Source organism: Platalea leucorodia (assembly GCF_965183815.1).
Source record: "Platalea leucorodia genome assembly, chromosome: 26".
Classification (NCBI taxonomy): domain Eukaryota; kingdom Metazoa; phylum Chordata; class Aves; order Pelecaniformes; family Threskiornithidae; genus Platalea; species Platalea leucorodia.
This window is the reverse complement of record NC_138848.1, coordinates 519,330-547,025: the sequence shown is the minus strand read 5'-3', so window position 1 is coordinate 547,025 and position 27,696 is coordinate 519,330. Positions and strand designations below refer to the sequence as shown.

The following is a 27,696-nucleotide window of genomic DNA, read 5'->3' as shown; positions in this document are numbered from 1 at the left end:
TTATATCCCCTCGGGGACCCCCTATACCCCCCTGAGCCCTCATAGCCCCCTTGGGACCCCCTTATATCCCCTCGGGGACCCCCTAATACCCCCCTGAGCCCTCATAGCCCCCTTGGGACCCCTTATATCCCCTCGGGGACCCCCTATACCCCCCTGAGCCCTCATAGCCCCCTTCGGGTCCCCTTATATCCCCTCGGGGACCCCCTATACCCCCCTGAGCCCTCATAGCCCCCTTGGGACCCCTTATATCCCCTCAGGGACCCCCTATACCCCCCCTGAGCCCTCATAGCCCCCTTGGGACCCCTTATATCCCCTCGGGGACCCCCTATACCCCCCTGAGCCCTCATAGCCCCCTTGGGACCCCTTATATCCCCTCGGGGACCCCCTATACCCCCCTGAGCCCTCATATCCGCCTTGGACCCCTTATATCCCCTCAGGGACCCCCTATACCCCCCCTGAGCCCTCATAGCCCCCCCTTGGGACCCCTTATAGCCCCTCGGGGACTCCCTATACCCCCCCTGAGCCCCATCCCCCACTAGCCCCCTTGGGGACCCCTTATAGCCCCTCGGGGGACCCCCTATACCCCCCCTGAGCCCTCATAGCCCCCTTGGGACCCCTTATAGCTCCTCGGGGACTCCCTATACCCCCTGTGAGCCTTCATATCCCCCTTCGGGACCCCTTATATCCCCTCGGGGGACCCCCTATACCCCCCTGAGCCCTCATATCCCCCTTCGGGACCCCTTATATCCCCTCGGGGACCCCCTATACCCCTGTGAGCCCTCATATCCCCCTTCAGGACCCCTTATATCCCCTCGGGGATCCCCTATACCCCCCTGAGCCCTCATATTCCCCCTTCAGGACCCCTTACATCCCCTCGGGGCGCTGTGCAGGGACGAGGGGGGGACAGGGGACGTGGGGACAGCGGGGTTTATTGGCGGTGGCCCTACAGCTTGGAGAAGGGGACGTCCTCGGGGCCCTTCTTCTCCATCGCCGCCTGCGCCGACTTGAGGATGTCCTCGGTCTGCAGCATGCTCATGTTCCAGGTGGCCTGGGGACGGGGACAGGGGTGGCACGGGGACGGGATGCCCACAGGGAAGGGGACAGGACACCCCTGGGGATGGGGACAGGGACGGGACCGCCCTCGGGGGATGGGGACAGGAGACCCTCGGGGATGGGGACAGGGACAGGAGGCCCTCGGGGACAAAGACGGGCACAGGGATGGTGACAGCGCGGAGAGACGGGGATGTCGTCACGGTCAGGGAGGGGGCACGGCCCTTTTGGGGAGGGGGGCTGCTCACCATGTAGCGGAGGCTCTCGGGGACGGGTGGGTGGTCCCGCGAGTAGACCAGGTTCACCTTGGTGCCCTGCACGGCCACGGGGGCTGCGGGCCGCGATGGCGGCGGCCACCTCCAGGGCTCCCCGCAGCAGCGTCTCCTTGTCGGGGAACACCCGGCTGCGGGGGGAGAGAGGGGCTGCCAGGGGGACGGGCACCCCCAGGGCCCCCCCGCGGCGCCGGGGACGGCCCCGGGGACGGGGTCCCCTCCCGGGGGGGCCCGCCGTACCTCACCAAGCCGCAGCTCTGGGCTTCGGGGGCCATCATCTTGCGGGCGGTGAAGGCCAGCTCGTTTGACGAGGCTGCGGGGGGCGGTGGTGGGGGTGAGACGGGGTCCCCCCGAGGTCCCCCCCTCCCCCTGCCACCAGCCCCCCCGGTGTCCCCCCCCCCCCCCCGTCGTCCCCACGCCCACCTCTGGCTGCCCACGATCTTCGGGGAGAACGCTGCAGGGTGCCCACGTCGGCCGCCAGCCCGATGTCCACCTCCTGCGGGCGCGGGGACACGTGAGGGGACAGGGGGGACATCCGAGGGGGACACAGGGGATGAGGGAGGGGCCATGGGGATGGCCGAGGGGCTCCAGGGACATCCCGGGGGTCCCAGGGACACCCCGTAAGGTCACAGGGATGCCTGAGGAGCCACGGGGACGTCCAAGGAGCCGTAGGGACATGTGAGGGGTCTTGGGGACATCCAAGGAGCCATGGGGATGTCTGAGGCAGCTCAGGGACATCCAAGGAGCTGTAGGGACTCTTAGGGACATCCAAGGAGCCATGGGGACATCTGAGGGGTCTTGGGGACATTTAAGGAGCCACCAGGATGTCTGAGGCACCTCAGGGACATCCAAGGAGCCACCAGGACATCCGAGGAGCCATGGGGACATCTGAGGGGCCTTGGGGACATCTGAGGGGTCTCGGGGACATCCAAGGAGCCATAGGAACAAGTGAGGGATCTTGGGGACATGCAAGGAGCCACGGGGACATCCAAGGAGCCACCAGGATGTCCGAGGCTCCTCAGGGACGTCCAAGGAGCCATAGAGACATGTGAGGGCCTTGGGGACATCCAAGGAGCCATGGGGACATCTGAGGGGTCTCGGGGACACCCACCGGAGCCACCGGGACGCGCCCGAGGGTCCCCAGAGCCAGGCGAGGGGTCCCTACCTTCACCTGGAACCAGGCGTCCTGGGTGCAGTAGCGGATGTCGCAGGCGGAGATGAGGTCGACGCCTGCCGGGAGAAGACCCTGAGCCGGCGGGGGGGACCCCGGCCCGGCCCCCCCCGGCCCCAGCTCACCTGCGCCGATGCAGGCGCCGTGCACCGCCCGCGATCACCGGCTTCGGGCACTGCAGGAGAGGATGGTCAGGGGGGGCTGGGGAACAGCCCGCCCCCCCCCCCCCCGGTCCATCTGTCCGTCCGTCCCACCCTTCTCCAGCACCGAGAAGGTCTCCTGGTACTCGCAGATCTTCCGCCGCAGGTTCCAGGCCTTCCTGGCCGCGTCCTCGCCCTCCACCCGCCAGGAACTCGCTGCCCATCTCCACCAGGTCGATCCCTGCCAGGGCCCGCGCCGTCACCGGCCGCCCCCCGGGATCCCGGCGGGGGGGCAGGACCCCCCCCGGCCAGGGCTGAGGCACCCCCCAGTGCTCCCGGGGATGCTGAGGTGCCCCTGGGGCAAGGGTACCTCCCAAATCCCCCCCCTGGCCGGGGCAAAGGTACCCCCAATACCCCCAGCTGGGGCAAAGCTACCCCAAATCCTCCTCAGCTGGGGTGAAGCTACCCCCAAATCCCCCCCCCGGCTGGGGCAAAGGTACCCCCAAGTCCCCCCCCCCAGCTGGGGCAAAGGTACCCCAAATCCCCCCCCCAGCTGGGGTGAAGTTACCCCAAATCCTCCCCAGCTGGGGCAAAGGTACCCCCCAAGTCCCCCCCCATCAAGGCAAAGGTACCCCAAATCCCCCCTGGCCAGGGCAAAAATACCCCCAAATCCCCCCCCAGCTAGGGTGAAGTTACCCCAAATCCCCCCCCGGCTGGGGCAAAGGTACCCCAAATCCCCCCTGCCTGGGGTAAAGGCACCCCCCAGTTCCCCCCAGCTGGTACCAAGATGCTCCCAGTCCCTCCCAGATGGGCCAAGATCCCCCCGGTTTCCCCCTGCTGGGGCTCAGATTCCCCCCCCCCCAACTCTGAGATCCCCCCCAAAATCCCCCCAAGCCCCGGGAGCAGCACCCACGGGCGGCCCCTCACCCGCCGTGAAGATCTTCCCGGCGCCCGAGACGACGACGGCGCGGCAGGCCGAGTCCTGGCCGATGTCCTGGAAGCACTCCACCATCTCCCTGCGGGGACGGGGGCGGTGGGGACGGGGCGCGGGGGTCCCGGGGCGGGGGGGGGGTCCCCGGGTGCCCCCCCCCCGTTACCTCCAGAACGCCGCGTTCATGGCGTTCCTCTTCTCGGGGCGGTGGAGCTCCACGTGCAGGACGTGGTCCCGCTCCGGCGTCACCCGCAGCGTCTCGAAGCTGCGGCCGGGCGAGCGCTGCTCCGCCGTCTTCACCGACATCAGGCGGGCCGGCACCCGCAGCGCTGCGGCACCCGGCCTGTCACCGGGGCACTGGGACCCACCGGGGAGGGACTGGGAATCCCTGGGGAGGGACTGGGACCCACTGGGGAAGGACTGGAAGATGCTAGGGAGCAGCTGGGACCCGTTGGAGAAGGTCTGGGAGCACTGGGACATACTGGAGAGGGACTGGGAATCCCTGGGGAGGGACTGGGACCCACTGGGGAAGGACTGGAAGATGCTAGGGAGCAGCTGGGACCCGTTGGAGAAGGTCTGGGAGCACTGGGACATACTGGAGAGGGACTGGGAGCCCCTAGGAAGGAACTGGGACCCAATGGAGAAGGGTTGGGGGTACTAGGACGCACTGGGGAGGGACTGGGACCCATTGGAGAAGGGCTGGGAGCTCCTAGGGAGGAACTGGGACTGACTGGAAAAGGGCTGAGGGCACTGGAATGCACTGGGAAGGGACTGGGAGATACTAGGGAGGGTTTGGGACTTGTTGGACAAGGACTGGGAGCCCTGAAGGAGAAACTGGGACCCACCGGGGAAGGACTGGGAGGGACATACTGGGGAAGGACGGAGAGTGCCCAGGGAGAGGCTGGGAGCCATTGGGGAGGGACTGGGACCCTCTGGGGAGAGACTGGGATGCACTGGGGAGAGACTGGGATGCACTGGGGAAGGGTTGGGGGGCACTGGCAACCGCTGTAACACAGTAGGGAAGGGCGGGGGGGGTACTGGGACCCACCACGGGCACAGGGGAAGGGCTGGGAGGCACTGGGAGAGGACTGGGATCCTCTAAGGAAGGACTGGGAGCCACTGGGCGTACTGGGAAAGGCAAGGCAGGGCGGGACGGGGGGGGGCCGGGGAGTCAAGGTCAGGCCGGGGGTGACGGGGGGGCTGTAGGCCAGGCCGGGGGTCGCCACGGGGGGGGGGGGGTCAAGGCCAGGCGGCGGCCCCGGGACTCACGTCTGCCCAGCAGCCCCCGCAGCCCCGCAGCCAGCGCCGCCATCGGCTCCCGCGCGGTCCTCCCGGGGCGAGGACACCGAGGGCGACGGCTAGAGCGCCGCCCCTTCCCCACACGTGACGCGCCGCACAGGGCGGCGACTTCCGCTCCCGTACCGGGGCGGAAGTGCTCCGTTACCCCCCCCCCCCACCGAGGCGGAAGTGCCCCTTTACACCTCCCTACCGAGGCGGACGGGGTCCTTTGCCCCCTTACCGAGTCGGAAGTGCCCCTTTACACCGCCCTACCGAGGCGGAAGTGCCCCTTTACACCGCCCTACCGAGGCGGAAGTGCCCCTTTACACCGCCCTACCGAGGCGGAAGTGCTCCACTACCTGCCCTACCGAGGCACGGGGGCGGACCGGAGCCCCCCCAGCCCCGCTGTCGGGGTCAAGGCCGCGGTTTAACCCCCCCTGCCCCTTGCCCAATATCCCCCCGAATCCCCCCAAACCCGGCTGTGTTCTCCAAACGAGTTTATTGAAAGGCGGCGGGGCGGCGGCGGGGGTCTCGGGGCCCGAGCACGCACACAACCATTCTCCTTAAAAATGGGGCGGGGGGGGGGGGGGGGGGACACAGGGGGCTGGGGGGGACGCCGGGCGGTCACTACTGTACGTCAGCCTTTAAAAAAAAGAGGGGTTTGGGGGGGAAAAAAAAAACAAAAACCAAAACCCAAAAGAAAGGGGGAGGTGGGGGGGAGGGTGGGGGGCCGCCGCGGGACGGGGTCCCGGTTAGGAGGCGTGCTGGGCGGTGGAGAAGCAGAGTTTCAGCGTGTAGGGGTACGGCCCGTCTGGGGAGAAGAGAGAGGGGGTTAGCGGGGGGTTTGGGGGGGTCTGGGGGTCCCCGTGCCCCCCCCGCCCCGCGGCGCCACTTACTGGGGTTCTTCATCTGGTAGTGGTTGAGGAAGCCGAGGGTCTCCAGCGCGTCGCTCTTGGAGTCCCACTCCAGCAGCCCCGAGGAGCTGCGCTCGCCTGCAGAGGGGTGGCCCTTCCTCAGCCCAGCGGCTGCGGCGGCCGTGCCCGCCTGCCCCCCGCGCCCCCCCCGGGGCAGGGAGCCCCCCCCCGGGCGGCCGCTCCCTGCCCCCCCGCACTTACTCTTCCCGGAGAAGACCTTGACCGAGGAGGGTCGCTTGACGCCCAGCTCGTCGCAGATCTGGAGGGAGGGGGGGGAAAAACGGAGAGGGGGTCGGTGGCTGGCCCAGGAGGAGGGAGGGGAAGGGAGGGGAAGGCAAAGGAAGAGAAGAAACAGGGGGGAGGAGGAGGAGGAGGAGGAGGGAGAAAAGGAAAAGAAGAAGAAAAAGGCAGGAGGAGGAAGGAAAAAGGAGAGAAGAAGAAAGAGGGAGAAAAGAAAAAGGAAGGGAAGAAGAAATGAAAGAGGGAGAAAAGGAAAAGGAAGAGAAGAAACAGGGAGGAGGAGGAAGGAAAAGGGAGACAAGAAGAAAGAGGGAGGAGGAGGAGGGAGAAAAGGAAAAGAAGCAGCAAAAGGGAGGAGTACGGAGAAGAGAAGAGAATAAGAAAGAGGGAGGAGGAGAAAGGAAAAAGGAGACAAGAAGAAAGAGGGAGGAGGAGGAGGGAGAAAAGGAAAAGAAGAAGAAAGGGAGGAGTACGAAGAAAAGAGAATAAGAAAAAGGGAGGAGGAGGAAGGAAAAAGGAGACAAGAAGAGGGAGAAAAGGAAAAGGAAGGGAAGAAGAAAGAGGGAGGAGGAGGAGGGAGAAAAGGAAAAGAAGAAGAAAAAGGGAGGAGTAGGAAGAAGAGAAGAGAATAAGAAAAAGGGAGGAGGAAAGAAAAAGGAGACAAGAAGAAAGAGGGAGAAAAGGAAAAGGAAGGGAAGGAGAAAAGGAAAAGAAAGATGGAGGAGGAGGAGGGAGAAAAGGAAAAGAAGCAGCAAAAGGGAGGAGTACGAAGAAGAGAAGAGAATAAGAAAAAGGGAGGAGGAGGAAAGAAAAAGGAGACAAGAAGAGGGAGAAAAGGAAAAGGAAGAGAAGGAAAAGGGAGGAGGAGGAAGGAGAAGGGAGACAAGAAGAAAGAGGGAGGAGGAGGAGGGAGAAAAGGAAAAGAAGAAGAAAAAGGGAAGAGTACGAAGAAGAGAAGAGAATAAGAAAAAGGGAGGAGGAAGAAGGAAAAAGGAGACAAGAAAAAGGGAGAAAAGGAAAAGGAAGGGAAGAACAGGGAGGAGAAGGAGGGAGAACAGGAAAAGAAGAAGAAAAAGGGAGGAGGAGGGAGAAGAACAGAAGAAAAAGGGAGGAGGAGGGAGAAGAACAGAAGAAAAAGGGAGGAGGAGGGAGAAGAACAGAAGAAAAAGGGAGGAGGAGGGAGAAAAGGAAAACGAAGAGCAAAAGAAAAAGGGAGGAGGAGAAGGAGAAAGAAGGGAAAAGAAAGAGGGAGAAAATTAAAAGGAAGAAAGGGAAGAAGAAAGGCGAGGGGGGAAGAAGGAAAAAGAAGGAAGAGGAGAAGGAAAAAGAAGGAAGAGGAGAAGGAAAAAGAAGGAAGAGGATGGGACGGGCAGGCGCAGCCCCCCCGCGTACCTCGTAGAAGTTGTCCTCGGTCACCTCCAAGGGAGCGTTGAAGAAGTGGAGGACGTTGCTGGGGTGCTGGATCCTGTTCTTGGCCGCCTGCTCGGGGGTGGAGAAGCGGTTGTTGCGGGAGCCGCTGAAGTCCTTGTAGCTACAGGATCCGTCCTCCAGCCCGTAGGACTGCCCGGGCATGATGGCCTGCTGCTTGGAGACGCTGCCGGGGCGGGCAGGGGCTCAGCGGGGCGGGCAGGGCTGCCCGCCGCCGCCCCCGGCCCGGCCGAGACCTACCAGACGTTGAGCTTCTGCCCGAACATGAAGTTGTTGTTGAGGTGGGTGATGGCCCGGTCCACGGCGTAGCCGTCCGCCATCTCCACCATGGCCGCCCCCGGTTTGCTCTTCATGAACTTCACCTGGAAGGGGCGGCGGTGGAACGGAGACGCCTCGCGGAGCCCCCCGCGCCCAAACCCCACCCTGGGAAGCCCCCCACCCCGTTTACCTTCTCCACGTTCCCGTAGAGGCAGAAGATGTTGAAGACGCGGTCGCAGTTCATCTTGGACTGATCCAAGCCGTAGACCATGAGGACGGGGCTGTCGGCGTGGGGGCCGTACTCCGGCGGCGGCGGGGGCGGCGGCGGGTGCCCGTACTGGGGGCCGTACCGGCTGGGGCCCCGGCGGTGCCCCCCCACCGGCGGGCCCATCCTTCTCCCTTCGTAGTGGGGCGGCGGGGGGCCGTAGCCCTCGTCGTGGTAGTGCCCGTGGTATCCGCCGTGGGGTCCTCCTGCGCAGGGAGAGGGTTGGAGACCCCCGCCGGCGTCGCGTCGCCCGTGTCGTGTGTCCCCCCCCTCCGTCGCGAGGAGCGCCGTACCGTACTCCGCGGGGTGGTCTCCCAGGAGCGGGGGCTGCCGCTGGCGCTTGTTGGGGTTGCCGCCCGGGTCTCCTGCGGGCGGAAAGAGAGGTTAGGGTGGTCTCGGGGAGACGGGGGGAACCACTCCCCAGGGCGCCGGGGGCCCCTCCAGTCCCTGACGCCCGAGCCTGGCCCCGGGGAGGATTTGGGGATCCCCAGGAGGGCGACGGCGGGGCTGGCTCCGAACCCCTGCGCCCCGCTCCCAACCGGGACCCCCGCGTCTCCTCCCAGCGGGGACGGAGAGCCCCGGCCGGAGCGAGGGGGCCGATCCCGGGAGCCCCCCCCGTCCTGCCCCCCCTCCCGCCCACCAGGGACCAGCCCCGGCCCCCCCTAAGCTGACTGGGAGGGAGGTGCGGCGAGGGGAGCGCCCCACTCCGTGCCCCCCGGCCTCCGGGATTGCTGCTAGTTTCTACACAGCCATTTAAAAAAAAAAATAAAAAATTAATTAAAAATTAATGTACAGAAAGGAAAAATAAAAATATAAATTAAATAATAAAAAGTGGCAAGACATCTCCCCGCCCCGACAAAACGGGAGAGGGAGCGAGACTGGTACAGGCAGCAAAGCAACAGCAGTAACAGGTTAAAACGAGCCATCACGTACAAGGCATAAACACGCTCATGTCACCGTACAGTTGCTCTTCTCTTCCCTTTACACGACCGGGTTTCGTACAGGTTTATTCCGAGTCGATTACAAAGATTGAAAAGGGCTACTTACAGCGGGAGTACAAAGTACAATGTCCATTGTCATATAAAAATTCTGTATTTCTCTTACCATTGGACGCTTCAAGAGTGAGTTAGCACAGTTCTGAAAGATGGCGTCCCATCAAACATACACTGCGACCCTGCATCACATGGTTTCAGAGTCATAAACACAGGTCAAAGGCACAAAACCGCTACAATTTTTCTTTAAAAAAAAAAAAAAAAAAAGTAAAATCTCTTTTTAAAAAAAAAGGTCTCACAGATGTTTTGTCCTCAGAAGATACCGAGAGAGAGGACATAAAGGTGTGATAAATGAGAGTGTTCCTCCGTGTTTCGCCTCCTGCAATTTGTGTTGTGCTGTAACAAAATGGTGCTTCTGGCTCTGTGTAGCTCTTTCCCGTGTGCGTGTCTCCTCTGTAATGGAAGTGTGTCTCGGCTCGAGCGCCGGCCTGCGCCAGACCCGCACGGCCCCAGCTACGGCCTCCTAGGGACCTGTGTGCCCTTGGGGTTGGGTTGCTTTGTGTTGCTTGGTTTGGTTTGGTGTTTGGTTTTGGTTTGTTTGGTTTTTTTTTTTTTTTGGTCTGGTGTTTGTTTGGTTTGTTTGGTTTGTTTTGTTTTTTTTTTTTTTTTCTCCGCTTGGCGCTGATATGGTGGCAGTTGAGGACTGCAGGAGAAACAGCGTAAAGCAAAGGAACTGCCCTCCCAAACCAAACCGTGCTGAGAGCAATCCTAAGGTCTTGGAGGGCCTCAGATCTACTCCGGTCTCCGGTAAGAGCGCTGCTGGGCTTGTTTTGAGGACCCTCTGGGCTGTGTTTTCTAGTTCTGTGTACATTCGTGGGTTCGGTTTGGTCTGGATTTGGTAAGTAAAGGTAAATGTCTGCTGTGGCATGCTGCGCCTCTTTCTCTCTCTGTGCTGTAGATAGTCCTTGGGCCACGGTGTTGTGTCCTTGATGTAATGAGCTCAAGCTGCTGCTTGTTTCTGGATGCTGCGTGTTTTCTCCAGTAAAGGTTTCTACACTGTGTGGTGTGAGGAATGTGCAGAGGCAGGTCACGGCCCATTCGGGACTTCCGCTGTAGTACGGTCCCCGGGGTTATGTGCAAATGACTGCTCGGAGCTGGGAAAGGCCACGTTACCGCACCCCCCGCCCGCTTCCCAGCGAGCCCCTCTCGCCCCTGCGGCTCTGCACATCTTCTACGTATGTACCTGGCAGGGGAGCTCTGCCCCTGCCCCTGGCTAAGTCATGTAATGCCATTGCTTGCCTCCGCACCCGAACGGCTCTGCAGCTTCGAAAAGCGGGGGTGTCCGGCAGACGGTGGCTCGGCGGCTGCCGCAGCGAATCCCGCCCCTCGACCCCCCGCCCGCCGCCCCCCAACGCCCCGTCCCCGCCCCGCTTCGAGCGGCCGAGGCCGCCCGGCGCCGACACCCCGGCTTTAAAACATGAAGCGTTTTACTTCAGAAAAGGAAAAACCAACCAAAAAAAAAAAAAAACCCAAAACAAGCGTCGCCGAGCTCCTCGTGAGGGGCTGACCCCGCGCAGCCCGACACGGAGGGCATCAACAGCCGGGAGTGGGAGACGTCCGCTCCCACGAGCGCAGAGTTTGGGGGGGGTGCGTGTCTTTTTTCCACCCCTCCCCAAGCTCAAGGGAGCCGGCGTCTCCCCTCCGGTTTTACAGACAGGCCGGGTGTCCCCCTGCCAGGCCAGGGGCGTTTCCAACTCGCCCCTCGGCTCTGGGAGGGTGATGCAGCCCCGTTTTGGTAAATCCAGTTTGGAACATGAGGCACGCAAAGAGCCGGCAGCGGGGCAGACACAAGAAAGCAATGGCACTTCCCTCCCCCAACACCACCAGAAATTCATTAAATATAAAAAAACAACCGCGTATCGCTGGTGCAGAGACTCCCCCTCGCTTCACGCGCCTGACACCGATGCTCCCCGACAAGCAATGCGCACAACAAACCGCCGAGAGAAACCCCCAGCCATCGCCGCTCGGTTTTTCGACTCAATTCGCCCCCCCCAAGCCCTCTCCCCGGCGAGCCCACGCCAGCTCCGGCTGGAGGTACGGGCAGGCGAATGGCATTACATATTGTGGGTCGGTATGAGAGTGCTGTGCCCGACCGTGTGCGTAGGTACAAAGCGCTTCATCGGAGATTACCTTGTCCGCTGAGGTTGGGGTTGGTGTAGTCCCAGGTATCCTGGTCGTTCTTGAAAACGTTGAGGCGCGTGGGCTGCGAGAAACACCCGGAGAAGCGTCAGTCGTCGGCAGCGTCACCCCAAGAGGGGTGTGCACTGCCGGCGGGGACGGTTACCTTGGCGTATTCGATCTTCAGCGTGCAGCACCCGGAGTAAATGTCGGCCCCGTTGAGGGACGCCTTGGCTCGCTGGGCGCTCTGCACCGAGTCAAACGTTGGTGGCGTTAAGGATGTTTACGGAAACGAAAGCGTCTTTAGGATGGGTTTGTGCTGTCTGGGAGAACGGATTCGACCACGGCGCGTGTCAGGCGTCGCTCCTCATGCGGAGCAAACAGACCCGCAGGACGCAAATAGTTTCGGATGCCCTCAGCTCCCTCCCCGTAGCTGGCCAGGACATGCCGGAGTGCGGCCGAAGCGACCGGTCTGAGGCAGAGCCAAACCAACCCGCAGCAGAAAAAAAAACACGAGAGAGGCAGCCCCGGGCTCTCGGGGCACGGAAGGATATTCCACCATGGCCTGGACGCCGTTTTTCCTGAAGATAACGATCCTCTGCACGGGGCCGCAGGGGTTGCAGATGGTGTACAGCACATCCTGGGGGACAGGAGAGGCGAGAAGCAGTGAGGGACCTGGCTGAGGCACAGCAGCAGCCCCCCAGAGCCCCCCCCAGAGCTGCGGATGCCAGGGCTGGGAGAGATCCGCGTGCCCGGCTCTGCGTTCCCAAAACCCTTGGGTTCCCCCGGCGCGTCACTCACCGTCGTGATGGAGTAGATGGGGTTGAGGATGGTGAAGAGCAGGACGTTGTTGACGCCCCTGGAATCATCCGTGTCCCCGGGGCGGGATATCTTCTGGCTGGTGGAGTAGTTGACGAAGGCGGGGTGACCAGCGATGTAAATCTGGTTGTCGGCTGCGTAATTAACAGCGTTGCAGGCGCCGAGGATGTCCTCAAACTCCACCAAGGCTTGTCTCTTCTTGGGCATCACCACCACGTAGCTGGGACAGCGAAGGCCGCGGTCAGACCGACGCCGCGGTGCCGCGGCCGCCGCGCGCGCCCCCCCAACGCGTCTCCTCACCTGATAGGGCCAAACTCCTGCAGGGCCTCCACGAGATCGGCCTCCACCACGCCGTCGATCAGCCCACGGATGTGCACCACCGGGGAGGCGGGCGTCTTGTGGGGGTCGTCGTAGTTCTCCTGGCGGGAGAGAAGGGGTCGGCTCAGACTCACCCAGGCCTCTTTATTCCCCCAAAATTAGGCACGTGTGGGGTGCTACCAAGAAAAAACCGCCCCAGGTAGGGTCTTGGCCGCTGCCCCGGGAACCTCAGCCCACTCTCCACCCATCACCGTGGCCAAGAGTCCCGTCTTGGCGGTTAAGACAGGGCACGGTTTTGAACTTGGTGCCACCAAAGACCTCCCGCTGCTGCTGGGGGATGCGGGCAAAGACCCCGCGGGGCCCTGCCTCCCCCAAACCTGCTCCCAGATGCTCTGCAGGCCCTTGGGGTCCAGCTCTGCCCCTCAAAATACGTCTCCCCTCTCCCTGATGGCGCTGAGCTCTCTGTGGCCTGACCAAGCCAGGGCAGCCCCTGTCCCCCCCAGCCCTGACCTGAGCCCTTCCCCAAAGCCTTACCTATGCCTTCTCCAGGCAGCCCCTGGCCCCCTAAACATCCCCCGCACCCTCTCCTGCCTCCCCAGACCTACCCTGCTCCCCGTTTCCAGCCCTCCCAGGGCCACCCTGCCCCCCTTTTTGCCCCCCCTCAGCCCCGATCCGCTCCCCACAAGCCCTGCCCCCTCCACCATATTTCCCCCCCGCCTCCAGGCCCTGCCTCGCCCCCCGCCTCAGGCCCCGCCATGATGCCCGCCCCCTTCCCAACAGCCCCCCCCCCCCCCGACCCCGCTCACCGCTCCGGCAGCGCCGGGCCCGCCGCCAGCCCCCCCCGGCCCGCCGGGCCCGTGAGGCGGCGGCTCCGCGTTCTCCGTCTTCTGGCGCTTGGGAGCGCGGCCGCCCTCGCCGCCCCCGCCGTAGTAGCGACCCGAGCCGCCCCCGCCGCCGCCGCCCGCCGCCATCTTCCCCATCTCGCCCCCGCGGCCGCTGCCCTCCGCGCTCTGCGGGCCCCGCCACCGCCGCCGCGACATGGCGCCTCACTCCGCCGTGCCGCCTCCGCCACGCCCCTATTGGCCCGCCCCCCCGCCACTCAAGGGGGGGGCTCGCGGCCCATTGGCTCGCAGCGCTGCCCCTCCGCCGCCGGCCCCGCCCTCCGCCGCCATTGGACCCGCCGGCCCGCCAGCCCCGCGCCCATTCGCCCGCGCTTCTGCCCGTCAGCGGCGCCGTCGCTTTCCATTGGTGGCAGTTCGCGTCCGTCCGCCCGCCCACCGAGCTGGTTGGCTGGAGTGCCTGCCTGTCTGAAGGGCGCCCCGCCCTTCTTCATGGCCCTGCACTCAGACTCCGCCTTCGTCTACCGCCTCTCCGGGTGCTCCCAGAGGGCCTTTCGGCAGCGACTCGTCAGGCTATTGGTCAAAGGCGACGCCAATCAACCGTTCTGGGCGCTGATTGGCTCCTCTCATGCCTCTCGCAACCTCTTCAGCCTCTCCCGCCAGGACAGCCCCCCACCCATTGGCTAACCCTCCCGCCTATCAAACCCCCACGCCTGCCGCCCCGCATCCTGATTGGCCGCCTCCCTCAGCCTTCACTTCGGATTGGCCCGCTCCCGTTGGCGTTGGCCCTGCCCCCCGCGCCCCCTCAGGGCAGGCGGGAACCCCCGGAGCCGGGCAGGGACCCCCCAGGACGCAGCCAGGTTTCGCAAATAAAACGCTTTATTGCACAAATACTGGGGGAAGGCAGGAAAATGGGGGTTCACGGTCTCCATGGTGACGGGGGGGGCCCGCGGGGAGCCCCCCCCGGCTGTGCACTGCTGGCGGGGACAGCCTTGGTATCCCAGTACCGCCATTACACCCCAGTTTCCACCCCCATTGACCCCCCCCCCCTCACCAGTACCCCCCAGTAATTGGGACCCCCACACCCACCAGTATGCCCCTTGCCCCCAGGGATCCGCCCCCACCCCAGTACCCCCCAGTAACCGGGCACCCCCCAGCCCAGTAACCCCCAATAACCAGGGGTCCCCCCCCAGTACCCCTCAGTACTGCCCAGCATCCCGGGGACCCCCTGCCCCAGTACCCCCCAGTAACCAGTGACCCCCTGCTCCCTGGTGGGGACATGGAGGGGGCCCAAACCGCCCCCCTCCCACCCAAACCCTGTTTCCCCCCCCGACCCGGGTCCCCCCCAGCCCCTAGAAGGGAACAGACCAGGCCGATAACCTGCCTCTGCAGCCATTTAATGTCACGGCCCCGCCACGCTACGGCGGGGGGTCCTGGCTGCCCCCCTGGCGCTCGCTGGCGTCCCCCGGGGTCTCGCCATCGCCCCCCCGGGCCTTGGCGTCGCCTCCCCGGGCCTTGGCGTCGCCCCCCTGGGCGGCCTTGGCGTCGATGGCGGCGTGCTCCCTCCTCACCAGCTCCTCCAGCTCCTTCTGCGGGGACGGGGACGGTGAGTGAGGGGGGGGCACGGCTGGGACGGGGAGGGGGCTGCGGAGGCCGGGAGCCCCCCAAACCGCCGCGGGGTGTGGGGGAAGGTACCTTCCAGCCCAGCAGCTCGGCCAGCGCCAGGCAGCCGGCGTCGCACTCCCCAAGCCAGGCCACGTCCCTGCGGGGACAGAGGGACCCGTGGGAGGGGGGGGGGGTCCCCAGAGCCACCCTGGGGGGGTCCCTGACCCCCCAGCACCCCCCTTACGGTGTGCGGAGCTGGGGGCGCCGGCCCCCGCGGAAGCCAGGCGTCCCAGCCCCCCGGGGTCCCCCCAGTTCCCCCCAAACCCCCCCTGCCTGTAAGCCTTGTCCGAATCGAAGTCCATGCCGCAGCCGAAGCCCATGAGGGACATCAGAGGGTCGCTCTGGGGGGGAAAACGAAGGTGACGGGTGGGGGGCAGCAGCCCCTGCCCCCCCAGTGCCCCCAAGATGCCCCCTCCCGCTGTAGCAGCCCCCCAAACCTCCCTGCCCCTCACCTGCCCCGTCTTCTCCTTGTTGATGAGGAGCCGGGGGGTGTTGGTGGGGACCCTGCGGGGGGAGAGGAGGGGACGGTCACGGGGGGCAGCAGGGGGCCTGGGGGGGCTTGGGGGGGCCCGGGGTGGGGGTCCGACCTGCCGACGAGGGAGGCGAAGGGCTGGACCTGCAGCGAGGTGCCCATGATGATGAGCAGGTCGACCTTTTGGAAGTCCTGCGGGGAGTGGGGGGGCGTCACCGCGGGGCCACCGGCGTCCCCGATCCGAGGGGGGCTGCAGGGCCACCCCCCCAACCCACTCACCGACTGCAGGAGGGTGAAGAAGCGCGAGGGGAGGCTCTCCCCGAAAAAAACGATGTCTGGGGGGGGGGGGGGGGCAGGAGGTGAGCGGGAGGGCTGAGGGGGGGCCCCAGGCGCCCCCCCGCCCCCCAACTCACCGGGTTTCACCACGCTCTGGCACTTCTCGCATTTGGGGACGAGGGAGGAGAAAATCCGTTCTGGAAGAGACGGGGATGGGAGAGCTCAGTGGGGGGGGGCAGGGGGAGGGGGACGGGGGGACACGGGGGGAGACAACAGAGGGACAAGGGGGGGACGGGGGGACATAGAGGGGCACGGGGGGGACACAGAGGGAGACGGGGAGGGGACAGGGGGACATGGGGGGGACAGGGGGACACGGGGGGGACATAGAGGGGCACGGGGGGGGACAGGGGGACATGGGGGGGATGGGGGGGACACAGAGGGACACAGGTAGGGGACAGGGGGGCGCAGGGGGGGACGCTGGGGGAGAACAGGCTCCCGTTAGGACCCCATCCCAGGGCTGGAGCCCCCCCCGGCACCGTCCCCGTGCCCAGCCCGGGGTCACGGTGCCCCCCCCGTCCTCGGTGGCGCCCCGGGGGGGGGTCCCCCGCCCCCCCAGCCCCCCCGTACCCCTCATCCAGCGCAGGCTGTAGGGCTGGCGGCAGGAGGGGCGCAGGCAGTGGGAGGTGAAGAAGGTGCCGTGGGCCTCCACCAGCAGCTCGGGCTCCAGCCCCGCCACCCGCTCCAGCGTGTCGATGTTCTGTGGGGAGCGGGGTGCAGGGTGGGGGTGCCAAACGCCCCCCCCCGGGACCCCCAGAACCCCCTGCCCGGGACGGGGGGGTCCCTACCTGGGTGTAGCAGCGCAGCAGCAGCCCCTTCTCCTGCAGCAGGCGCATGAAGTAGTGACAGACGGTGGGCTGCGGGCGGAGGGGGGCAGTTTTGGGAAGGGGGGAGCCCCCGGGGACTTTTTTTTTGGGGGGGAGCCCCCAGGGACCTTTTTTTTGGGGGGACACACACCAGAGCGAGGGGAAACTGAGGCTGGGGAGGGGTCTTACCTTGAACTGCCCCGGGTAGAGCTCCCGCGCCAGGGCGAAGAAGGGCTCGGGGTGTTGCTGCGGGGGGAGAGGCGGCGCTCAGGGAACGGGGGGGGCCTCGGAGCCCCCCGGGAGCACCGGGACCCCCGCAAAAGCATCGGGGGGGGCACCGCTACCTTGAAGAAGCCGATCTCGAAGATGGCCTCGGGGTAGGGCAGGTCGTAGCTCTGCAGGTTGGCGTAGAGCCCGGTGCCGGGCGAGCGGAAATCGGGGATCCCGGCAGCTGCGGGGGGCGGCGGCCGCGTCAGACCCCCCCCCCCCGGTACCGGGACCCCCCCGATCGGTGCCCACCTCCCCCCAAAACCGTACTCACAGGTGGAGATCCCGGCGCCCACCATGCACACGACGTTCTTACCTGGGGTGGGGGGAGATGGGGGCTGAGGGGGGGCACCCCAAAACCCCCCCCGGACCCCTCCCGGTCCCCCCGGTTCCCCCCCCCCCCCCCCCCCCCCGTACATCTCTCGCTCCGCAGGAACCGGCTCACTCCCTCCAGCGTCAGCTCGTCCAGCACCTTCTCCGGTTTCTCCCCGCCCAGCCCCAGCGTCCGGGACAGGAGGCTCCGCAGCAGCTCCACTGCACCGGCGGGAGGACCATCAGCCACCGGGACCCCCCCCCCCGCCGCCGCCGCCGCCCCGGGAGCGGGGCCTCGCCGCCCCCCCGGGCCGGGCCCCCCGCACCTACTTTCAGAGTCGCCCGAAGCGCCGGGCTCGGTGTCGGAGGCCTGCGGGAGAGCGGAGGAGGGGGGGGATCAGGGGGTGATGGCGGGGGAGCTCCATCCACCGGGGAGGCCTAACCGGGGCTTGGCCACCGGTACCGGGAGGGGACGCGCACCGCCGGGCGCTCACCGGCGACTCCGCGTCCTGCTCCGCCTCGTCCCCGCGGGCACCGGGAGCTGGGGAAGAGGGAGGGGAGGGCTCAGCGGGGGCGGCCCGGGAGGGGGGGGGGGTTCTCCCGCCGCCGCCCGCCGCCCCCCGTTACCGTCCGGCTCGGCCATGGGCGCCGGCCGCTGCCCCGGCCACACCTCCCGGCGTGCCCCGCGGCCGCCCCGCCACACCTCCCGGCGTGCCCCGCGGCCGGCGCTGATAGGCTGAGAGCGCCGCGCCTCCCGGCGTGCCCCGCGCCGCCCGCTCCCATCACTGCCGCCACACCTCCCGACGTGCCCCGCGGCCGGCGCTGATAGGCTGAGAACGCCGCGTTTCCCGGCGTGCTTTGCGCGCCCCGCCCCGGAAGTGGTATGAGGACTACGGGTCCCGGCAGGCCCCGCGCGGCCGCCATCGCCGGGCCCGGCGGGGATTTCCCGGGACGGCGGCGGCGGCCCCATGGCGGCGCGGCCCTGAGCGCGGCCCAGCCCGGCGGCCCGGCATGGCGGCCGCGGAGGCGGCGGCGCCGGCGCTTCCCGGTGAGGTGAAGCGGCCCGAGGGCGATGAGTGGTGCGACAGCGGCCTGGGCTCGCTGGGCGAGGGGCAGCTGGGGCCGCTGCCCGCCAGCCCCGGCCCCGCCAGCCCCGGCCCGGCCCTGGGCCCCGTCACGGCGGCCGCAGGCCTCGATGAACCTCCCGAGGAGGAGGCGGTAGCGTCGTCGTCGTCGCCGCCGCCGGCCTCCGCCGTGGACCCCGCGGCCTGGCTGCGGCACGTCCTGGGCTTCCTCACCGAGGACGGCGATACGTGAGTGCGGGCGGAGGCGGGACCCCCGCCGTCTGGTGGGGAGACGCCGCTGCCCTGTGCGGGGTGGGGGGGGACCCGGTCCCGGGAGGGCTCTGGCAGCGGCTCCTGCCCCGCCTCGGGGCTGGGGGGCAGCGGGACCCCCCCCCAACGCCGTCCCCCCGCTCCCAGAGCCCTGCACTTGGCCGTCATCCACGAACACGAAGCTTTCCTGGACTCCATCCTGCAGTACACGGAGGGCACCGAGTACCTGGACCTGCAGAACGACCTGGGGCAGGTGGGGAAGGGGGGGGCGGCGGGTTGGGGGCCTCCCCGCGCCCCCCCGCGCCCCCCGCCTGAGGGGTCTCTCTCCCCGCAGACGGCCCTGCACATCGCCGTCATCCTGGGCCTCTCCGGCTTCGTGCGGAAGCTGCGGGCGGCGGGCGCGGGGTTGTGCGTGCAGGAGAGGGGGGGGCACACGGCGCTGCACCTCGCCTGCCGCGAGGGACGCAGGGGCTGCGCCCGAAACCTGCTGGGACCCCCCCGGACCCCCCCGGCGCCCCACGACGAGGAGGCGCGCGCCCAGCTCGACAGCGTCAACTATGATGGTGCGGGGGGGGGGGGGGGCACTGCTGCGGGGACGCGGTGGAGGGTGGGGGGACGGCGTGGGGCTGCCGTGGGGGAAGAGCAGGGCACGGTTTCGGGTGGGGGCCACACTGCGGAACCGTGGCACGGGGACACGGGCTGGGGGGGGGATGATGCCGTGGGGCTGGGGATCCCCCGTGGGGCTGGGGGGCCGCAGCGACACCCCCGCTCCCCTCCCCGGCAGGTTACACTCCCCTCCACGTCGCCGTGCTCCGCAAAGACCTGGAGATGGTGGAGCTGCTGCTGAGCGCCGGTGCCGACCTCAACAAGGCGGTGAGCGCCGCCCCGCATGGGGGGGGGGGAAAACAGGGGTCCCCTGCGCCCCCCCAAGCCCCCCTGACCCCCGTTTCCCCCCCCCCCAGGAGCCCAGCTGCGGCCGCAGCCCCCTGCACCTGGCGGTGGAGGCGCAGAGCCTCGAGGTGGCCGAGTGCCTGCTGCGCGCCGGCGCCGACCCCGCCGCCCGCATGTACGTGGGGTACACCCCCCTCTACAGCGCCCGCCACCGCCCCGACCCCCGCCTGCCCCAGCTGCTGCGGGATTTCGGGGCGCAGGAGCCCCCCGCAGACTCCGAGGACAGCTCCGACGAGGGCGAGGGCGACAACAGCGACGTAAGTGCTCCCCGACCCACCGCGGGCCCCAAAATCCCCTCGGCTCCTCCGCTGTGCCGATGGGGGGGGGGGCTTGCCTTGCTGCCAAACTCGAGGGGGGCTCGCCTTGCTCCCCGCAGCCCCCCTGAGCCTCTGGGGGGGTACTGAGCGCTGGTGTGTGTCCCCCCCAGGAGGAATACGACGATATTGTCATCAACAGCGGGCGCTGCATGGACTGATGGCCCCCCCCGACGCCCCCCCCCGAGTCTCCCCCTATTTATCCGGGGGCTCCCGATGCCGTTGGCTGGACTTTGGGGGAGCCCCCGCTCCCCCCTACCCAACCCTCTCCCCCCCCGGTCCCGGTCGTAGCATACAGAATTTATATCAGTTGTTGTAAAATAAACAGGTGTTCGGCCACCGCGCAGCCCCCTGCCACCCCCTTCCTCCTCCTCCTCCTCCTCTTCCTCCCGGTGTCAGCACCGGGCAGGGGGTCACAGCCGTCCCCGGGGTCCCCGTCACCAGTGTGATCCCCCCCCGGGATCCTCCTCATCCCCCCAGCAGCCTCCCAGTCTCCCCAGTTTCTCCGATAGGGGCTGCGTGTGTGTACAGGCACGCGCGCACGGCCCACGCGCGTGTGCAAGCGCGCACGGAGCGTGCGTGTGCGCGCTCGCGTGGGCGAAAGCACGGAGGAGCGCGGGCCAAAGCTCTTGGGGGGGCGAGGGCGGTGTTTATTGCAGGGGCTCGTTAACACTGGGGGGCCCCGTGCATCCCCGTGTCCGTGCGTCCCCGTGGGATGTGTCCCTGTGTCTGTACGTCCCTGTCCCCATCCGTGGCGCCGTCCGTCTTCCTTCTGCGTCCCTTCTGCCCCCGTGTCCCAGGCGGCGTGGGGGCCCCCTCGGGTGTCCCCCCCAAAGCGCTTGCGGTGCCCTGGGGGGACACCGGGGGCCCCCTCGGGTGTCCCCCCAGCACTTGGGGTGCCCTGGGGGGACACCGGGGCCCCCTCGGGTGTCTCCCCGGGCTCGGGGTGCGAGGCGGGGGCCACCTCGGGGTCCCCCCCCGGCTCAGGGCACCTCGCGGCCCCCCCGGGGCTGGTTGGGCCCGATGTAGCGCAGCAGCGGGGCCGGGGGCCGGGCGAGCACGGCCTGGCCGACGAAGGGCTGCAGGGCGGGGGGCACACGGACGCGGCCGTCCTGGGGGTGCAGAGCAGGGTGAGCCCCCCCGCCTTGCACCCCCCCCCAGCACCCTGGGGTGCCCCCCAGTCCCCCCCCAGCACCCACCGGCAGCTGGTTGCACTCCAGGAGAGCGATGAGCATCCGGGAGACGGCGCAGGCGGTGCCGTTCACCTGCGGAGGGGACTGGGGGGGTTAATGGGGGGCAGAGGGGCTCGGGGACCCCCCGGGGGGGGGGGGGATTGCCCCCCACGCCCCCCCATCGCCCACCGTGTGCGCGTGCCGCAGCCGCCCGGCCCCGTCGCTGTACATGATGTTGAGGCGCCGGCTCTGGTAGTCCGTGCAGTTGGAGGCGCTGGAGATCTGGGGGGGGAAGTGGGGGCAAAGGGGGTTCGCAGGCATTTGGGGACCCCCCCCCCCGGGCACTTTGCCCCCCCCGCCGGTTGCCCTCACCTCCCCGTATTTGCCCCGTCCGGGCATCCAGGCTTCGATATCGAACTTGCGGTAGGCGGGGAGCCCCAGCTCCTGCGTGGGCATGTCGAGGACGCTGCGGGGAGCGGGGCCGTCAGCGGGGGGCCGCGCGCGGCTGGGGGGGCCGCGGGGACGAGCCCCCCGCCCTCACCGGTAGTGCAGTCCCAGCTCGGAGAAGAGCTCCTTCTGCAGAGCCAGGAACTCGGCCAGCAGCGCCTCGCTCTCGGTCCCGCTCTCTGCCGCCGTCACCCCGAACATCTCCACCTGCGGGGACAGGGGACGATGTGTCCCCCCCCCTCCGCACCCCACCCGGACGCCAGGGTCCTTCCCCCAGTTCTCCCAGTACCTTGGTGAACTGGTGGACGCGGTAGAGCCCCCACGGCTCCCGCCCCGTGTCGGTCTCAGCCCGGTAGCAGGTGCTGGAGCAGACGACCCTGGCCGGGGCGAGGGGGTGAGGACCCCCCCGGATGCCTGGGTCCCCCCCGGGAAGGGGTGGGGGGTCCCCAGGGTCCCCCCCAGCGGGGAATGGGGGAGGCTCCTGGGGAATGGGGGGGCCCCTGGGGACCCCCTACCTGATGGGCAAGTCCTGCAGCCGCACGGCGTGGTCCATGAAGTACCCTGGAGCAAAGGGATGGGCCGGGGGGGCTGCGGGGCTCCTGGAGCCCCCCCGAACACACAGGTGACCCCGTTTCCCCCGGTTTTCGCCCCGTTTCTCCTCACCTGCGATCCCCACCTCGGAGGTGCCGGCCAGGCAGAGGTCCTCGAAGCGGGAGGGGTCGATGTTGTAGACGGGCGAGGGGGTGGCGTTGGGCTGCATGCCGCAGCCCTCCTGCGAGGGGGGGGCGGGGGGTCACGGGGGGGGGACGGAGCCGTCACGGGGCGGGGGGACGCGGGGACGGGGGCGGCACTCACGAAGACGGCGCCTCGCAGCAGGTCGGGGACCGTCATGGGCAGGAACCCCTGGGGAAAAGGGGTGTCAGGGGGAGTGTGGGACCCCCCCAGACCCTCCTGAGCCCCCCTGGGACCCCCGAGACCCTCCTGGCACCCCCCGACCCATCTGACCCCTCCCAGGACCCCTTGACCCTCGTGACCCCCACCCCAGGATCCCCAAGACCCTCCTGGGCCCCCCCAAGACCCTCCTGACCCCCTTCCTGACCCTTCTGACACCCCCCCAGGACCCCCCAGATCCTCCTGACCCCCCCAGACCCTTCTGATACCCCCCCAGGACCCCCCAGGTCCTCCTGTTCCCCCCAAGACCCTCCTGACACCCCCCAGACCTTTCTGACCCCCCCAAGACCCTCCTGGTCCCTCCCAGACCCTTCTGACACCCCCCCAGGACCCCCCAGACCCTCCTGCCCCCCCCAAGAGCCTCCTGGTCCCCCCCAGACCCTCCTGGCCCTCCCCAGGACCCCCCTGACCCTCCTGGCCCCCCCAGACCCTTCTGACACCCCCCCTGGAACCCCCCAGATCCTCCTGCCCCCCCCCCAAGACCTTCCTGACCCCCCTTCTGACACCCCCCAGACCCTTCTGCCCCCCCCCAGATTCTCCTGACCCCCCCCAAGACCCTCCTGCCCTCCTCCGGGACCTCCCAGACCCTCCTGCACCCCCTCAGGACCCCCCAGACCCTTCTGACACCCCTCCCCAGGACCCCCCTTACCCTCCTGGCCCCCCCAGACCCTTCTGACACCCCCCCAGGACCCCCCAGACCCTCCTGGTCCCCCCCCCAGACCCTCCCCAGGACGCCCCTTACCCTCCTGGCCCCCCCAGACCCTTCTGACACCCCCCTAGGACCCCCCAGATCCTCCTGGTCCCCCCCCAGACCCTCCCCAGGACCCCCCTTACCCTCCTGGCCCCCCCAGACCCTTCTGACACCCCCCTAGGACCCCCCAGATCCTCCTGGTCCCCCCCCCAGACCCTCCCCAGGACCCCCCTTACCCTCCTGGCCCCCCCAGACCCTTCTGACACCCCCCCAGGACCCCCCAGACCCTCCTGGTCCCCCCCCAGACCCTCCCCAGGACGCCCCTTACCCTCCTGGCCCCCCCAGACCCTTCTGACACCCCCCTAGGACCCCCCAGATCCTCCTGGTCCCCCCCCAGACCCTCCCCAGGACCCCCCTTACCCTCCTGGCCCCCCCAGACCCTTCTGACACCCCCCTAGGACCCCCCAGACCCTCCTGGTCCCCCCCCAGACCCTCCCCAGGACCCCCCTTACCCTCCTGCCCCCCCCAGACCCTTCTGACACCCCCCTAGGACCCCCCAGATCCTCCTGGTCCCCCCCCCAGACCCTCCTGACCCCCCTTACCCTCCTGCCCCCCCCAGACCCTTCTGACACCCCCCTAGGACCCCCCAGATCCTCCTGGTCCCCCCCCCAGACCCTCCTGACCCCCCCAACCCTCCCGGGTGCCCCCGTACCTTGGGCAGCAGCTTGGCCATGGCGAAGCGCACGAGCGCGTGCTGCAGCAGGGCGCCGGCCCCGCACAGGTAGTAGGAGCGGTGCCCCGAGACGTGCGACAGGCGCCTGCGTCGCGGGGCGGGGACACGCACGCACACGCGTGTCACGGGGGACACGTGTGACGCCCGGGTGCCCCCGCCCCGGCGCCCGTGGGTGCTCACCGCTGGCGGATGATGTCCAGCCCCTCGCCCAGCTCCAGGTGTCCCTTCGGCTTGAAGTCAAACGCTGCGGGGAGAGAAGCGTGGGGAGCCTTCCTCGTCTCGGGCACCCTCCTCTTCCTCCCCAAAGCCTTCTTTGCCCCAGGGACCCTCTTCTTCCTCACCCCAGGGACCCTCCTCTGGGCCCCCCGAGCCTTCTTCACCCCAGGGACCCTCCTCTTTCTCCCCCCAGGACCCTCCTCTATGCCCTCCAAGCCTTCCTCACCCCAGGGACCCTCTTCTTCCTCACCCCAGGGACCCTCCTCTGGGCCCCCCGAGCCTTCCTCACCCCAGGGACCCTCCTCTGGGCCCCCCAGGACCCTCCTCTATGCCCTCCAAGCCTTCCTCACCCCAGGGACCCTCTTCTTCCTCACCCCAGGGACCCTCCTCTGGGCCCCCCAAGCCTTCCTCACCCCAGGGACCCTCCTCTTTGTCCCCCCAGGACCCTCCTCTGGGCCCCCCAAGCCTTCCTCACCCCAGGGACCCTCCTCTTTCTCCCCCCAGGACCCTCCTCTATACCCTCCAAGCCTTCCTCACCCCAGGGACCCTCTTCTTCCCCCCCCCCCCCAAGCCTTCCTCCTCCTCGCCCCCGCCAGAAATCCCCCTCACGTGGAGGAACCCTCCTCCTCCTCGCCCCCCTCAGCCCCGGGGGACCCTCCTCGTCCCCAAACCCCCGCAGGGAAACCGAGGCACGGCCGCCCCGGCGTACCTGGCTTCTCTCCCACCACCTCCAGCACGCGGGCCTGGCTCTCGTCCCCGACGGGCTGGGGGAAGAGGGGGCGTCAGGGGTGCGGGGGGACGCGGTGCCCCCTCCCCGGAGCTGCCCCCCCCCCCAGCTCACCGCCTCGGGGTGGGTGCGGTTGGGGAGCTGCAGGGCCTTGAGGTAGAAGCGCTCGTCCAGGGCGGCCTCCTCGGCCAGCAGCGCCTGCAGCTCCAGCCGGATCTGGCGGCCGCGGGCTCGCAGCGCCGCGTACCCGGGGAGCTGCGGGGACACGGGGCTGGGGGCCCGGCGGGGGGGGGACACACGCCCCCCAGCACCCCTGCCTGGCAGCGGGGACCCCCTCCCCGCGCCCCCCCCCCCCCGCCCCGGCTCCCTACCGCCTCCGCCGTCTCCTTGTCGTGGGCGGCCTGCGGGAGAGAGCGGTGGGAGGCGGCTGGGGGGACCCGGGGGGGTCCCAGGGGTCGGGGGGGGGGGGGGGGGTCTCACCATCAGGGCCCGCACGCCCTGGGCCACTTGCCCCTTCTCGGCCTCCAGGCGGGCGATGCTGGCCCGCACCTCCCCCAGCCGGGACCAGGTCTGCACCTGGGGGCGGGGCCGGCGTGGGCGGGGCCGCCGATGGGCACGCCCCCTCCACGCACAAGCCCCGCCCCACCAGGGCACACAGCCCTTCCCCGGAGCCCCCAGCCCCGCCACAAGCCCCGCCCATTACCCTCGGCTCCACCCCCTCCCCCAAGCCCCGCCCACCCTGGGCAAACCCCACCTGCCACGAGGCCACGCCCCCATTCCAAACCCCGCCCCCTCCCCGACCGTGCCCCCGAAGCCCCGCCCCATAGAGCCCCGCCCACCGCGAGGCCCCACCCCTCCTCCCAGGCCCCCATGCTCAGAGCCCCCCCCCCACCCGGAGGCCCCGCCCCTCCCCGGCAGCCCCACCGCCCGCTGGCCCCGCCCCCCTCCCGGTGGCCCCGCCCCCCCGCTCGGGCCCCGCCCCGCTCACGATCTCGCGCAGGTCGCCCCCCCGCAGCGGCCCCCGCCGCCGCTCCAGCTCCCGCTCGCTCAGCGCCGCCACGTCCAGCTGCGGCCGCGCGCTCAGGCCCTCCCGCACGTGCTCGTAGAGGCGGCTCCGCCCCGGGGGCCCGGCCCCGCCCCCCGCCCCCCGCCAGCCACGCGCCGCCGCCCGCCGCGCCGCCGCCAGCGCCCTGGGCGCCGCCATCTTGGACGCCGGCGCGGGGTCTGGCGGGCGTCACGTGGCGGAAGGGGCGGGGCTGGGGCTCGGACACGCCCCCTGGAGCGCTCTGGCCACGCCCCCTCCCGGCTCCTACCCTGGGCTGTGCCCAGGCCCCTTCCCAGTGCCCCCAGGCCCCTTCCCAGTGTCCCCAGTGCCCCCAGGCCCCTTCCCAGTGCCCCCAGCTCCTCCCAGGCCCCTTCCCAGTGTCCCCAGCTCCTCCCAGATCCCTTCCCAGTGCCCCCAGGAACCCCCAGATCCCTTCCCAGTGTCCCCAGTGCCCCCAGGCCCCTTCCCAGTGTCCCCAGATCCCTTCCCAGTGTCCCCAGGACCCCCCAGATCCTTTCACAGTGCCCCCAGGTCCTCCCAGGTCCCTTCCCAGTGCCCCCAGCTCCTCCTAGGTCCCTTCCCAGTGCCCCCAGGCCCCTTCCCAGTGTCCCCAGATCCCTTCCCAGTGTCCCCAGGACCCCCCAGATCCTTTCCCAGTGCCCCCAGCTCCTCCCAGGCCCCTTCCCAATGTCCCCAGCTCCTCCCAGGTCCCTTCCCAGTGTCCCCAGCTCCCCCCCAGTGTCCCCAGGTCCTCCCAGATCCCTTTCCAGCGTCCCCAGGACCCCCCAGCGTCCTCAGACCCCTTCCCAGTGCCTCCAGGTCCTCCCAGATCCCTTCCCAGTGCCCCCAGCTCCTCACAGCCCCCCCAAGACCCCTTCCCACTGTCCCCAGGCTCTCCCCCAGTGTCCCCAGCCCTTCCAGGCACCTCCCCAGCCCCCCAGGACCTTTCCCAGTGCCCCCAGGGCCTCCTAGATCCCTTCCCAGTGCCCCCAGGGCCTCCCAGCCCCGTTCTGAGTGTCCCCAGGCCCTCCCAGATCTCTTCTCAGTGTCCCCAGCTCCTCCCCCAGTGCCCCCAGGCCCCTTCCCAGTGTCCCCAGCCCCTCTAGGTGCCTTCCCAGCGTCCCCAGGTCCCCCCCAGCTTTCCCCAACACCACTCCGCAGCACTCCTCGCACAGCAACAGCCTTTAATGGGCACGGCGAAGGACCAGCGCGCTCCCCCCCGGCGCAGAGGGGCCCGGCCCCGCTCCCTCCCCTCACTTCTTCTTCTGGACGTGGGCGCAGTCGTACTTGCCCCGCACGATGGTGAGCTTCACCCCCGGCAGGTCCTGCGTGCGGCCGCCCTGCACCAGCACGACGTGGTGCTCCTGCAGGTTGTGGCCCTCCCCGGGGATGAAGCACACCACCTCCTTCCCGTTGCTCAGCCGCACCCGGGCGCATTTGCGGTTGGCCGAGTTGGGCTTCTTGGGCTTCCGGATCAGGTTCTTGATCACCACCCCCTTCAGCTGGGGGCGGCCGAAGGTGGCCCCCAGCTTGGGAGGGGGCGGCTTGGGCCGGCCCTGCCGGTGCATCTGGTTGAGGGTGGCCATGCCGCCGGCCTGCTGCGGGCACAGGGGCACCGGCCGCCTCCCGGGCACGGCGGCGGCGGCGGCGGCGGGGAGCGCCCTGGCGGCTGCGGAGGAGAACAGAGAGAGGGGGTCAGCGGCGGCGGGCGGCTCGAAGGGGACGGGGAGCGGGGACGGGGAGCGAGGCGGGATACGCACCGCAGCCGCGCAGCGAGGCCGCGGCCCTCAGCAGAGCGCGGAGCGGCATCCTACGGGCCCGCAGCAGCGCGACCGGCGGGGCCTGAGGGGGGAAACGCCCGGTTAGCGCTGCCCGAGGGGCAGCAGCCCTGCTGGGGCCTGGGCCCGGGCCCGCACCGGAGACCGGCACCGCCGCGCTCACCTCACACCGCCGCCATCTTAGCGCCCTGCGACCCCCCTGCTACCGCCTTTCCCGCCGCTCCGCGCTCTGATTGGACAGCGGGAGCGCCAATCTCCCGCCTTCCGCTCTGTGATTGGCCACATTCTCCTGTAGCCCCCCCTGACCGCCACCTCTCCTACGGGTGCGCGGCGGGGTCAAACCGTTGTGCGGGGCTCCGCCCTCCCCGCCCGAGACCCCGCCCTCCCCG

The 27,696-nt window shown here is 68.7% G+C and overlaps 6 protein-coding genes across 12 annotated transcripts; 1 reads left to right on the top strand and 5 right to left on the bottom strand.

Annotated features, from left to right (window-relative positions):
• Positions 1 to 911: 911 nt before the first annotated feature.
• On the bottom strand, positions 912 to 5,067 carry ECH1 (enoyl-CoA hydratase 1). The gene is given in 13 exon segments (XM_082333488.1): positions 912 to 1,048; positions 1,299 to 1,379; positions 1,381 to 1,453; positions 1,563 to 1,627; positions 1,629 to 1,635; positions 1,746 to 1,771; positions 1,774 to 1,818; positions 2,488 to 2,552; positions 2,748 to 2,835; positions 2,837 to 2,874; positions 3,561 to 3,649; positions 3,731 to 3,893; positions 4,834 to 5,067. Coding segments are annotated over 13 exon segments (888 nt in total). The 5' UTR covers positions 4,877 to 5,067; the 3' UTR covers positions 912 to 943.
• A 257-nt stretch (positions 5,068 to 5,324) lies between these two features.
• On the bottom strand, positions 5,325 to 13,304 carry HNRNPL (heterogeneous nuclear ribonucleoprotein L). 3 transcript variants are annotated; one of them, XM_082333482.1, is made up of 13 exons: positions 13,061 to 13,304; positions 12,237 to 12,355; positions 11,919 to 12,156; positions 11,672 to 11,757; positions 11,284 to 11,380; positions 11,130 to 11,202; positions 8,241 to 8,312; positions 7,873 to 8,153; positions 7,665 to 7,786; positions 7,389 to 7,590; positions 5,958 to 6,015; positions 5,739 to 5,867; positions 5,325 to 5,653 (listed from the first exon to the last, which is right to left on the bottom strand). In XM_082333482.1, the coding sequence occupies exons 1-13, from the start codon at positions 13,292 to 13,294 to the stop codon at positions 5,595 to 5,597; spliced, it is 1,770 nt and encodes a 589-aa protein (XP_082189608.1). In that variant the 5' UTR covers positions 13,295 to 13,304; the 3' UTR covers positions 5,325 to 5,594. The 3 variants fall into 3 exon arrangements, with proteins under 3 accessions (XP_082189608.1, XP_082189609.1, XP_082189607.1); XM_082333483.1 differs by having other exon boundaries at positions 5,739 to 5,834; XM_082333481.1 differs by having other exon boundaries at positions 5,739 to 5,834; positions 7,873 to 8,312.
• A 1,170-nt stretch (positions 13,305 to 14,474) lies between these two features.
• SIRT2 (sirtuin 2) lies at positions 14,475 to 17,637 on the bottom strand. 2 transcript variants are annotated; one of them, XM_082333454.1, is made up of 16 exons: positions 17,576 to 17,637; positions 17,443 to 17,489; positions 17,279 to 17,318; positions 17,054 to 17,170; positions 16,911 to 16,952; positions 16,714 to 16,820; positions 16,559 to 16,615; positions 16,352 to 16,420; positions 16,134 to 16,263; positions 15,644 to 15,703; positions 15,510 to 15,565; positions 15,346 to 15,422; positions 15,211 to 15,262; positions 15,032 to 15,099; positions 14,789 to 14,855; positions 14,475 to 14,682 (listed from the first exon to the last, which is right to left on the bottom strand). In XM_082333454.1, the coding sequence occupies exons 1-16, from the start codon at positions 17,589 to 17,591 to the stop codon at positions 14,512 to 14,514; spliced, it is 1,176 nt and encodes a 391-aa protein (XP_082189580.1). In that variant the 5' UTR covers positions 17,592 to 17,637; the 3' UTR covers positions 14,475 to 14,511. The 2 variants fall into 2 exon arrangements, with proteins under 2 accessions (XP_082189580.1, XP_082189581.1); XM_082333455.1 differs by lacking the exon at positions 17,054 to 17,170.
• Positions 17,638 to 17,854: 217 nt separating this feature from the next.
• On the top strand, positions 17,855 to 19,879 carry NFKBIB (NFKB inhibitor beta). Of its 2 annotated transcripts, XM_082333439.1 has the most exons (6): positions 17,855 to 18,261; positions 18,430 to 18,535; positions 18,617 to 18,845; positions 19,067 to 19,155; positions 19,245 to 19,490; positions 19,661 to 19,846. In XM_082333439.1, the coding sequence occupies exons 1-6, from the start codon at positions 17,960 to 17,962 to the stop codon at positions 19,706 to 19,708; spliced, it is 1,020 nt and encodes a 339-aa protein (XP_082189565.1). In that variant the 5' UTR covers positions 17,855 to 17,959; the 3' UTR covers positions 19,709 to 19,846. The 2 variants fall into 2 exon arrangements, with proteins under 2 accessions (XP_082189565.1, XP_082189564.1); XM_082333438.1 differs by lacking the exon at positions 19,067 to 19,155 and having other exon boundaries at positions 19,661 to 19,879.
• A 311-nt stretch (positions 19,880 to 20,190) lies between these two features.
• SARS2 (seryl-tRNA synthetase 2, mitochondrial) lies at positions 20,191 to 25,688 on the bottom strand (the record flags this gene model as incomplete). Of its 2 annotated transcripts, XM_082333456.1 has the most annotated exons (16): positions 20,191 to 20,659; positions 20,747 to 20,812; positions 20,909 to 21,001; positions 21,092 to 21,185; positions 21,261 to 21,373; positions 21,456 to 21,543; positions 21,682 to 21,727; positions 21,830 to 21,938; positions 22,022 to 22,069; positions 23,521 to 23,626; positions 23,722 to 23,785; positions 24,467 to 24,521; positions 24,599 to 24,739; positions 24,856 to 24,885; positions 24,965 to 25,060; positions 25,473 to 25,688. In XM_082333456.1, 16 exons carry the CDS (start codon positions 25,686 to 25,688, stop codon positions 20,531 to 20,533), a joined length of 1,494 nt encoding a protein of 497 aa, XP_082189582.1. In that variant the 3' UTR covers positions 20,191 to 20,530. The 2 variants fall into 2 exon arrangements, with proteins under 2 accessions (XP_082189582.1, XP_082189583.1); XM_082333457.1 differs by lacking the exon at positions 24,599 to 24,739.
• Positions 25,689 to 26,696: 1,008 nt separating this feature from the next.
• Positions 26,697 to 27,617, bottom strand: MRPS12 (mitochondrial ribosomal protein S12). 2 transcript variants are annotated; one of them, XM_082333570.1, is made up of 3 exons: positions 27,471 to 27,617; positions 27,290 to 27,371; positions 26,697 to 27,198 (listed from the first exon to the last, which is right to left on the bottom strand). In XM_082333570.1, the coding sequence occupies exons 2-3, from the start codon at positions 27,336 to 27,338 to the stop codon at positions 26,783 to 26,785; spliced, it is 465 nt and encodes a 154-aa protein (XP_082189696.1). In that variant the 5' UTR covers positions 27,339 to 27,371; positions 27,471 to 27,617; the 3' UTR covers positions 26,697 to 26,782. The 2 variants fall into 2 exon arrangements, with proteins under 2 accessions (XP_082189696.1, XP_082189697.1); XM_082333571.1 differs by lacking the exon at positions 27,471 to 27,617 and having other exon boundaries at positions 27,290 to 27,464.
• Between the last annotated feature and the right edge of the window lie 79 nt (positions 27,618 to 27,696).